This window comes from Camelus bactrianus, chromosome 8, assembly GCF_048773025.1.
Source record: "Camelus bactrianus isolate YW-2024 breed Bactrian camel chromosome 8, ASM4877302v1, whole genome shotgun sequence".
NCBI classification, from domain to species: Eukaryota; Metazoa; Chordata; class Mammalia; order Artiodactyla; family Camelidae; genus Camelus; species Camelus bactrianus.
Window position 1 is genome coordinate 77494426 of NC_133546.1, and position 10977 is coordinate 77505402.

At 39.0% G+C, this 10977-nt stretch overlaps 2 protein-coding genes across 3 annotated transcripts; both read right to left on the reverse strand.

Annotated features, from left to right (window-relative positions):
* Positions 1–1749: 1749 nt before the first annotated feature.
* PTP4A1 (protein tyrosine phosphatase 4A1) lies at positions 1750–6790 on the reverse strand. Of its 2 annotated transcripts, none has more exons than XM_045521719.2 (5): positions 6652–6790; positions 5372–5464; positions 4901–5031; positions 3839–3913; positions 1750–3149 (listed from the first exon to the last, which is right to left on the reverse strand). In XM_045521719.2, exons 1-5 carry the CDS (start codon positions 6754–6756, stop codon positions 2966–2968), a joined length of 588 nt encoding a protein of 195 aa, XP_045377675.1. In that variant the 5' UTR covers positions 6757–6790; the 3' UTR covers positions 1750–2965. The 2 variants fall into 2 exon arrangements, with proteins under 2 accessions (XP_045377675.1, XP_045377674.1); XM_045521718.2 differs by having other exon boundaries at positions 1750–3153.
* Positions 6791–7062: 272 nt separating this feature from the next.
* Positions 7063–10564, reverse strand: LOC141578394 (uncharacterized). The gene is made up of 2 exons (XM_074368774.1): positions 10427–10564; positions 7063–7203 (listed from the first exon to the last, which is right to left on the reverse strand). Exons 1-2 carry the CDS (start codon positions 10463–10465, stop codon positions 7108–7110), a joined length of 135 nt encoding a protein of 44 aa, XP_074224875.1. The 5' UTR covers positions 10466–10564; the 3' UTR covers positions 7063–7107.
* Positions 10565–10977: the final 413 nt, after the last annotated feature.

Genomic DNA, 10977 nt, shown 5'->3' on the forward strand with positions numbered 1-10977 from the left:
CACAGGATAAACATGTAGGGCAAACACTTCATGTTTTCTCAAAACTGTACTTCAAAAGAACTTCAGTGTCTACATACGAAAAAAAGTAATCACGTTTCCATTTCCCTTTGAAATTACATTGCTTTGAACGCCAATAGAAAGCATTGACTGGGGTACCCAAAATTTGGTGACCAAAATCTGATGACACCAGCTTTTGTATTCTCTGCCATACTCTTAAATGTTTAGATATTTATTAGATGAACAGAATGGCATTTTAAAACTGATTCCAGAGATTGAGATTTTGAAGCCAAGTTGAAGGACCACAGTATCATTATTAAGTGCTTCAGCTGGAAGCGGGATGTGACCAGAGGTGATCGCATGCCTGGATTGGACTGGATGCTTCTAAACATGGAGCCATGGGAACAAAAGAGCACTGTCCTGGGAAAAAGCATTAAGAGGAATAACAAACGAAGGTTCAGTGCACTGCTGCAAATGACCGTTGACATTTATTTCTAGTTTTTTTTTCTTCTTCTTTCAACTTAAAAGACTGCATTTTCCCTTGTTATGACTTAGTAATGCCAACATTTTGGTCTTCATAGACAAGCCTAGTCAACTAGTCACTATTTACACAATCCTATTAAGCGAAATTGTCCCAAATCAACTAACCAAATTGTAGAACACCATCTGATAACTTCTTGTGTTCAAGACCTGAACTCATTATTTCTACTTTAACTATTACATGTATGTTATCTCCTAGGATATATTATGGGTATTTCTGTAATTAGTCGTATTTATGAGAGAAAATATCCTTGGATAAAAAGCAAATCTCACCATGTTAAACACTATACAGATAAGGTTTATAAAGTAAACATTTTTAGCACCATATTATTTGAACTAAATGTTTCAAACTCAAGACATTTTTCATGAATCATGATGGCACCTCCTCTCAATAAAAACAAATGTTTTATGGGTTATATAATAATTATTCAGTAATCAATTACACAAAATTATCTTCCCAAGAGTAGGCTGCAAAACAAAACTACCCATGTTAAGTTACTAGCCCCAGTCACAAAAGACCTAAGATTAAAAAAGGCAATCTCCCTCAGGTGTCCTTTTTGTTCCTTTTTCCCTGGTTCTAAGTTTTCAGAATGGAGTATATTAAATGCTAAACTCGCATGAAGAGATGGAAGCAAATTCTTTAAAACATGAAGTGGAGAATCATTTTTTACTCAAATTTTGAGGCTTTTACTTAGTTTTATCGATTAAAAAGGGGACAAGGATGTTCGTCCCTTTAGATTAACAGGAGCTATGTAGAAGTATTTCAGATTAATGAAACAGTTAGGAACTCACATGCCAAAAATTCGTTTGAATGAATTCCAAAACCTATCAAGGTATGTAAATATTAATATGCAAATGAGAAAACCAAGGCTCAGAAGTTAAGTTGTTCAAAACCAGTCACTAGTTGGTGGAATGAACTTCAAACCAAGAGCTTCCTTTACTAGATTCTCCTCGGTACAGAACAGTACATTGGTTCAAAATTATCTAAACCTTTAAAAATATTTTGTTTGTAATGCAAAGTACTCAATATGAAATGGTTCTCATAACCCTCTAACTATTAAAGAGCTTATGCTAACTTCATCTGCTCCTTCATTTGTTAAAGAAAAATAACACACTTTACTTCAAATGGCACTAAGTGAAGCACAATTGTTTTCATATCGTTTCTTTACAAAGTAAGTTAACTTTAAGCGAAATAATGTCAATGACGATAAATGCATTTCATTCTTTATTTAATGTTTAAGCTCTCGCACTAGATTTTTACAAGCTGGTGAACACTGACAAATTATTTCCCCCACAGAACTATAACCACATGTTCCCGGACAGTATAAATATATGGTTGAGCTAACGTTAATACACATCACCATTTTATCAATTACATAATAAAACAAATTGTCAAGTATCCAAATATTAAGTTACACAGCTCAAAAGGCATATAAAATATTAAATGTCTGCTCAATTCATTAGCAGAAACCCATTTTTTTTTTTTTGCAAGAGATTGGGAATCATACTTCAAACAAAAATAAGTTGGTAAACAACTTCAGATTAAGTATGAAAAAAAATTACAAGAATTTCAGAAATTTTATGATTAAGAATTGTTTTAGCTACAATAACAAAGTATTTCTACCTTTTAAAAAAATATTTACTAAATTAAAGCGCATATTCTACATGTTCTGCACAAGACAAAGGCAACATTTTACTAAAAATACTTAATAGCCCCCTCCCATTCTTTTTTCAGGCCCTCCCTGTAAGTTGCACCCCAAAGTGCAAACGTTAAAATTAACTGTAAGGCTTTTTCGTCTGGAGACATTAAAGACATGTGCTTCTGTACAATGTAGATTTTCAAAACGGAGGTTTTCCTTAACAGCACAAAATGAGATTTATAGAAAGACATTAAATAATCACTGTTAAGACTTGGTTAATAAAAAGAAAAAAAAAAAAGGAGCAAATCTGATGTATACTGGGATGACGTGGGAGATGTAAACATACTGTGAGCAAATAACCACATAGGCCCTTACTTAAGTTCTAAGTTTGAAATGATGGAAGGAATAAACCACGTAAGGTCCAGAGTTTTCATAGTTCCTGGGATTTTAGTTCTATATGATACTAAAAATATACAAGTATTGTGCTGGGTATTTTGGCACCTAATCTTTCTAAATTTCTTAAATATTGATAAGATTCTGGCATGGAAACATTTAAAGACATAACTGAATACTGCGTGATTTCAGGAAAGGTCAATTGGTACAAATGAACAAATGATAAGTACATTTTAAATGCTAAACAGCAAGAATCTTTTGCTAAGTGTCCAAATCAGGTGATCATAACCCAAACATAGAGGCTGTAATTCTGCCAGGCTTGTGGTCTGGTAAAACTGCTTTTCAACACTCCTATGGAAGCTTCATTTGACTTATTCACCAAGCCAATGTGTTGGCTAGTATGTATGACAAATCCGGTCCTGTCTCAAGTTCCACTCCCAAGGCATGGCACCAGGCACCCCACTTTTACTGAATGCAACAGTTGTTTCTATGACCATTGGAGTCTTTGAAGCGCAGCCGCATTTTAGGACGATACTTCTCCAAATACAAAAGCTGCTTGCTGTTAAAAGCTCCACGCCGCTTTCTGGAAGGAAGAAAACAAAATATGAAGTATTTAAAGCAAAGTTCCTCTAGCTTATCACTTACTGTGCTATAGGAGGCAATCATCCTCTTCCTTGTGGCAATTTATCTTTTGATTACTTCGTGATTTAATGCAGAAATATGGACAGGCATCCATGTATAAATGGAAAAAGGATAGTAAGAAGTTAACTTTCTAAATCTTCTTTTGAGTGGTGGTTATAATAGTAAGAACTTATAATACCTTTATTTAAAGTCCAAGAAAAAGACAAAAAATAATTTATAGTGATACAAATCGCAAAGAGGTTGCCCCTGGTGGCTGGGAAGACTACAAAGAGCGTAAGGGCACTTTCTGGAATGATTAAAATACTTTCCTCTACCTTTGAGACTCATGCATTTTATTGTCTACGAACTATACCTCAATAAAAAGGCAAACAAACAAGCAGCATATTCAATCAAGAATTCAAAATAAAATCATTCACAGAATTATTACTGGACTAGAACCTCTGTAATATGAGCATCTATATGGAATGCAAATAAGGTTAAGACCTTTCCTAGTATTAATATTATCTTAAAAATGAACAAAATTATCAGATAACCTGTTGGAAACAGGTTTTCATAGTAATATATTAAATTCACTGATATTAAACAAGGAAATAAAAAGTACAAATGAAAAGTCATTAAATACATACTGTCTTATAAACTGGACTGCATCTTCGTATTTCATTCCACCTTCGATTAATGCTAGGGCGACAAGCACTGGAGCTCTGGAAAGGTAAGAATTCTGCTAAGTCATTTTTTTCAGAATCAAATCCTGGAAAATTCAATACTCCAAACATTCCTCAATTCACAAGCACTGTTATTTACTATACTTATGTTAGTATCTGTAGTGTTGGACTTCATGTTAAAAAAAATTAAAGTATCAGTATTTACATATCAAACTCAGGTTTTAATCTAGAACCAAAAAAAGAACTATGCTCTTAACTAATACAAATAGGTCTAGAAATTAATTCTATTAATGGAGAGCAATATTAAAAACATTTAGGGGAAAAGGGCCAATCTTGATAAACACAGTAAGTTTTTTCTAAATTCTAAGCAGTGAAAGATACTTTCCACTTAAAGATTTGTTTTTTAAGACATGGACTCTTCCTAAAGATCTTCTGGACAAGTTGCCTTCTTTGTTTTATTATCAACGAGACTATGGTACAGTAGCACCGCCAACCTTTCCAGGGACATAGTTTTTCATCTTACTCTTTTCCACTAGGACTTTTTTTTTTTTTTTTTTTTTGGCAGAGGCAGCAGAGGGTGGTGGCAGTGATTTACAAATATGGATATTTATGTTTTGGCACTACTAGGCAATGAGTTCCTACTGAATCTAAATCTCCAGAATCAAGGATTCTATCAAAAATACGTCATATGCAATGCAAACCACCTTAGAGACAATTCATAATCCTTTTTTCCAAGGAGCTTGGAAAATGACTCCAGTACAATATTGATACAACCTGGAACACAGAATTAGGTAAGTGATTCTACCCAGAATCAAGTATAAATTGCAACAATAGCACTCGTTAGTTCCAGCTGTACTGGGATATATTAATTACTCTGCTATATTCATCTACTTTAAAATTTAGCTCAGTAAGTGACCTAACAAAGCCAACTGATTTACAAACTGGTAAGTCTTTACTAGAGTCAAAATCAAGTTTTTACTAGAATTAAGACCAATACCATTAAATGAATTTAAGAAATTCTCTTACCTCCCAAGGCCTGCAACACAATGGACAGCAATACAACAACCAGGGTCTTCACGAAACTTAATTTTCACAAGACTTAACCAATCATCAACAATCTGGTTAGATGGCGGTGCACCATCATCAAAGGGCCAATCCTAAATCAAGAGTATTTAAACATCCAAAATTTTCAATATGAACACCACATTAATAATTCTAACACCCAAATGTTTTCAAGAGCATTTTAACATATTTAAACATCTGTTTTATGAAACCCCACTGCCAAAGAAATGCAAATACATGCTGGATCTTTATAAAGATTTTTTTTTTTTTTACTAATTCAAACTTTTGCTCAGCTTCCACCTTTCTTTAGAAATTAAGATACTGTATAATTTTGTAACTTTAAAAATTGAGCTTTTTGGTTTGAAGTTGGTGGTTTACTTGAATAAACTGTTGCAGCATGGTATTATAAACACACAGGAACTATTAAGTACTTACGAGAACATGGATGCCTTCTTTCTCCACAAGAGTAGTGTCATAAGTTGCTTCACATACTCTCACTATTGTGGTAACTCCGTATTTCTTAAGTTCCTGGATAAAACATACATGAAAAAACAATGAAGGCCTCATAATCACATCACTATTGCTCACCGCTTGTCATTTAGATCATCTAACAGGTATTGCTGATTAAAAGAAAATCATGTATATTTAACAAAAAAGCAAAGTCTTGTTTTAAGTGACAATACTAGAATAGCACAAAAGGAAAGGGAATGCTAAACATCACATAATTTTAATAAATTAAGTTAAAAAAAAAAAACCCAAGTTTTTTCATATACTGAAGTCGTATGTAGTCATGGTAACACTGGCTAGAAGAAGCACTAACAAGAGAATGAGAAGCAATTCAGGAACAAAGGTAAATACATAGAACCAAAGGAATCACACATAATGTAAAGAAATCTGACTTGACTTCCAGTAACTCTTTAAACTTTTGCTCATTTTAAGTGCAGTGTAATTTAGAGTCTTAAAAGCATTCAAAGACTAGTCTCAAAAATACAATATAAACCCCCCACACACCACTTAAAACCACAGGTTTAAGAGCCATAATGCATTATTACTAATTATAACCTCTTCCAGCATTTAAAAAGTAAGAGAGATGATAAAAATAAAAGTATTTCTATGACCTAGGGGTCCTATGTGTTGTTTCTGATTATCTGTAGATATTTATAAAATGTGTATGCATTCAAATACATATTCAGCATTACAGTCCTTCCTCACAGTCAAAAAGAGTTAGTGAGTTTTTGCTATCTAGCAACCACCAGGGAAGAATTAACAGATTAGTAGCTGAAAATTGGATACTAAGTGTCAGGTGGGGCTTAAGACATACAGTAACTTTGGTTTATGGTGTAAGTCATTATTAGGCTGAGGGGATATATGAAAAACCACTAAGTGAAACTTGCTCCTATAAATTAATTTTCTATAAGACAATGAAGACCCATACTGTTACACTTTCCACATATAAATTTCAGCAAACCGTGAAGTGTTAAGAACTAGATACTAATTTTTTAAAAAGATACTAACTTTTAAATCTAACTCACTCAAGTATATGTTCTTCTCAAAATGCATAATTTACTCTAACCTAAAGAAGACACTGATTTTTTGGGGAGTTGAACCGTAGTCATACCACCTCAAAACCCTGAAAATTATGTTCATTTTGTTAAATAAAAGCCCCACTATTCAACCGCAATCAGTTTAACACATTAAAAAGCACCAAAACTTACCTCTATAAATTTGTTTAGGGTCGCATTAGTTGGATTGTGTGTAATAAGAAATCTCATGTTCTTGTATGTGACTTCCACAGGAGCTGGGCGGTTCATTCGAGCCATGTTAATTTAGTTAAAAAACACTCAATTGGGTTATGAAAGAATTTAAAAAACTGAATACAGAAATGATGCAAAGAAATTGAGTCTACTTCAATATACTCCACTTGAAATTCTCAGTGCTTCTGAGTATGAAGTTGGGACTAATGGAAAATGAAATGAACCTCCTAACAAGAAGCAGCAATTCTTCAATCCAGTAATACTGAGGCAATAAAAAGGAAGTGCACTGAGGTTTACCCCATCCAGGTCAGGACTCTTGTAAAAAATGCTCTCTGGATTTCAATGCAACACTTCTGGTGTTCAGGTTAACCACTCTTACGGGGGCTTCTTGGTGGAGTAGTAATCAATTTCCACAGTTCACTTGTCTGCATAGAGGTCGTGCTGTGCCTGGCAGTAATCTCCACTGCCCTTCAGAAACTCCATAAATGTGTGACCAAGAACACCACAGAACTGCTGTTTATAAGAGAGAGAGATAAAAAAAAGTTTTTTTTCCAATTCAAAAGCGTTTAGCTTTTACAGTATTTAAGTGAGCAACTATCTGTTCAAATCAGGGCTGAAGCCACCTCCACTTTTTCAACTTTTTACTTGAACCACAAAAATATAAGGGTGATTAGATTAATATGCATGGATTAATAAGCATAAAACAAGCATTCAAAGGTTAATTTAAATTTAAATTACTGATCTAATACAAAGACCCCTTCAAAGAATACCACTATTGCATTTAGTGGATACTCCTTCTATACATTTTTCTATTAACTATTCCTTTGAATATTTGGTTGTTTGCTTCACATTGTTATAAATTGTTACATACAACTGTATATTGATTTTTCCAACTACCAAAATATTTTGACATATTACTAACTTCATAAATACCCTGATGCTGTTATTCTTTGCATAATTCACTTACTTCTCTAAAGACAACCAAAATATTGAGAGAAAAAACTGGTTTTCAAAATGCTTGCATATACACTACCTAATGTGATCCTTAACCTATTAATTTATCATTCCCCTTTAACAGATACTCTTCATCTGACTCTCTGGAAGTTAAAAGACCTTTTATAACTATAAAAAAGATATTCATAATTTTAATAAGTCTTTTGTATTTTAAAACCAAAATTTCACTTATCCAGTCTAGAACTAAAATCCAATTCAAACAAAAGGATGGAGGGAGGTGTTGTAAGCTACATTTCTTTCAAGGGTCTCAAAAGCAAGGTAACTACAACCAGTAAGTGAATATATAGTTTTATTTTTCCGAAGTTCTCCTTAAAGAACTAAATCAGTTTTATGCCAGTATGAAATACTAAATGAATACTCAGAGTATTTTCAGAATATACACACAGAAAGCATTGATGTTGACGTTAAGCCTCCTTCCAAGTAGTTTATAAAGGAACTTGTGTAGACAGAAGTAAACAGAGGACTAGGAAATATCACTAGCAGGCCGACAAGAGCAGAAGTACCAGGCAATGCCCCTAACACTTTATAGGTAACCTCATGGACAAATTACCGAATAAAATCAAAAACATCCGAAGATTCCGTTAGCTGTCTAAGCTTAAATTTAAATTTAAGCACTAAAAGGCTTAAAATTGAATGTAAACTATCTGCTCCTGTTTTCACTTTACGAGTCCCACACTAGTTACAGTCTCCAGAAAAACTATGCTACATTTTGAGTAACAATTCATATGAAAATCTAGCTGATCACAGAAAACGAAGTCAAAATTCCAGCTCATTTTTCTGTCAAAACAAAGGAACTAACCTCAGAAGTCATTTTTTAAATAGGTGTCCCATAAGGAAGATAATTTTCATTATTTCAAATTTGTTCAAATCTGCCCTCAAGAGGCTGTAACTTCATCTACTCGCTAGCTGGGTTAAAAAATTAGTGGCGAAATTATCATTAAGGACTTCACTCTATTACAGTGAGATGGCAGTAACTGGGAGTAATTTCAATTATACTTTCACCTCAAATCCTAAACACTACTTCCTTAGGATAAAAGGTTTATTCTGGCGCCTTTCCAGTGACAATGAAGAAAGTAATATGCAAAGCTGTTGAAGTCAATAACTTATCTCAGTATTCTGATTTCCAGGCACAAACTCTTTTCAGTTGAAAGCCGATCACACACCATTTCCATATTTAATAGCTAAAATCCCTGTTACAGCTGGGTCTGAGTCCCTTCAAGTACGCAATTTCATCAGAAGCACAGAAAGCAATATACAAATAGTTCATCTTGTGAAATGCTTATTTTCACTGAGTGGAGTCACTCAGTGGCTGGAGAGGGTTGGGGGGACAGTTAGACGATGGATTTCTACCAAAGCAGAAGAAACCACTAATACCTAGTATCTTTCTGTTCTGCCCAAGACGTTCCCCAATTACCAATTTCTTCTACCCTGGAAAAACTACCAACGACAGGCAGTTAGGAAATACCTAGGATTTTTCCCCCTCCCACTTATCTGTTGTATCTAATCACAATAACGAACACGGGGAGGAGGAGGAGGATGGGGAGAGCAATTTCTGTGCAGAAGCTTAAGTCAGTTTGTCATATAGCAGAGTCAAGGCAATTAATCTGTATAACTTGCCAGTTTGCTGGAGTTCGTTCTGAATCTACTTGTATCTTAGACAAGGCATCTGAATAGAACGTGTAATACGCTTACTCTTGGGAATTACTAGCTTTGTGGTTTTCAACTTTTTACTGCTATCAAACAAAATTCATATAAAAAGTAACAGGAAGCAGTGGCTCAGAATCTGGATCTTAAAAACAGGTCGACGGTCCCAACTACAGTGCAAATAACTTAATACACTTGGAATGGAGAGGATTTCACAGAAGATAAACCTCAAAACTCTGGGTCTGGTGGGCCACTATGCCACAAGCCAACAGAACGCAACAACACATTACACCAGGGGTTTCAGGAACAGTCTTAACAGTCTCGGATTAAAAGGCGCCACCAGGGCCATTACGAGGTCAGCAGGGAACGTGCACGCTACGGCCCAGCCGGGACCCCTTCGCTGCGTGCAGCCTGGCCCGGCGGCTTCCGCCGGCTCAGACCCTGGCCGCTTCTTGCCGGACCCGCCCCGGAGTAGGGACAAGACTGGACTTGTCCCGGTTGTCCGGAGCCGGCGCGGGGCACGCCAACGGGGCGGGGCGGGCGGCTCACCTGGCGAGGCCGCGCTGGGGCCCGGGTCACGGGTTCGCGCGGCGCCTTCAGTCGGGCGCCAGCGCTGAGGCCATTTTGTCCGAGCTCCGGTCCCGGCCCCAGAGCGCACGGTTGTCGCACAGGCCCAGTCCCGCCGGCCCCACGCCGGAGAGCCGTGCCCAGACCGCGAGCAGCCGCCTCGCCCGCCCGCCCGCCTGCGCCGGCCGGGGTCTCGGGGCGCGCCCGCAGCAGTGACGCGCAGCCCGCGCCCCGCCCGGGCCACGTCCCCGCTCCCGGGGCCCCGTAGGCAAACAAAGGGGCCTCGGGGCGCTGGCCGGGCCTGCCGGGCGCCGGGGCGAGGCGGCGGTCACAAAGGCGCTTCTGTGCCGCCGCGCAGGCCGGCGCCCCGCCCGCTGACGGGGCTCCGCAGGGGAGGGAGCCGGGCCGCGGGCCTCCGCGCCTGCCGGGACTGCCGGGACCCAAGCCGGGACGCGGGCGGGCGAGCGCCCGGCTCCGAACAAAGGCGGCGGCGAGGAGCGCGGGTACTCACAGGAATATGTCTACTCATTGAAGATTGTGGCCTAATCATACAGCCGGTCCCGAGGAGGCGGCGACACAGGCGGCGGCGGCGGCGGCAGGGCAGGGGTGGCGGTGGTCGTCGCGGGGCGGCGGCTTCGCAGGCGGCGGCAGAGACACCGGACTCGATCCTGCAGTGAGCGGCTCCGAGGAGAGCGCGCAGCCTCGCCGGCCCGCAGTCCAGGGAGCCAATACGCGCGCCGAAGCGCCCTTGCGTCACAAGCCCTGCCATTTATAGTGGGCGTGACGTCAACAACCCGGGAACCAATCACAGCCGGGACGCAGGCCTAGCGCCGACGAGCGGGGGCGGAGGCCCGCCCCACGGGCGTCACAGCGCGGCGGCGGCCGCCGGTGTGAACCGGTTGATGAATGGCGACGCGCCGCAGCCGAGCGCCAGCCCGGCGGGGGGAGGGAAGAGGCCGAGGAGGGACTAGGGTGGACGCTTCCTGGGGTCGGGAGCGGGAAGGGATGCAGATGTACCCAATTAAAACCACCAACCACTGCGCTCTTGTCACCTGAGGAGGC

Excerpts from the sequence above, each read along its gene's own strand:
- LOC141578394 (XM_074368774.1), bottom strand. The coding sequence starts at position 10,465 with ATGATTAGGCCACAATCTTCAATGAGTAGACATATTCCT. Across the intron at positions 7,204-10,426 it reads CAATGAGTAGACATATTCCT|CAGTTCTGTGGTGTTCTTGG; the intron begins GTGAGTACCCGC and ends TCTTATAAACAG.
- PTP4A1 (XM_045521719.2), bottom strand. The coding sequence starts at position 6,756 with ATGGCTCGAATGAACCGCCCAGCTCCTGTGGAAGTCACATACAAGAAC. Across the intron at positions 5,465-6,651 it reads CCCTAAACAAATTTATAGAG|GAACTTAAGAAATACGGAGT; the intron begins GTAAGTTTTGGT and ends TGTTTTATCCAG. Across the intron at positions 3,914-4,900 it reads TGTGTTGCAGGCCTTGGGAG|AGCTCCAGTGCTTGTCGCCC; the intron begins GTAAGAGAATTT and ends TTACCTTTCCAG.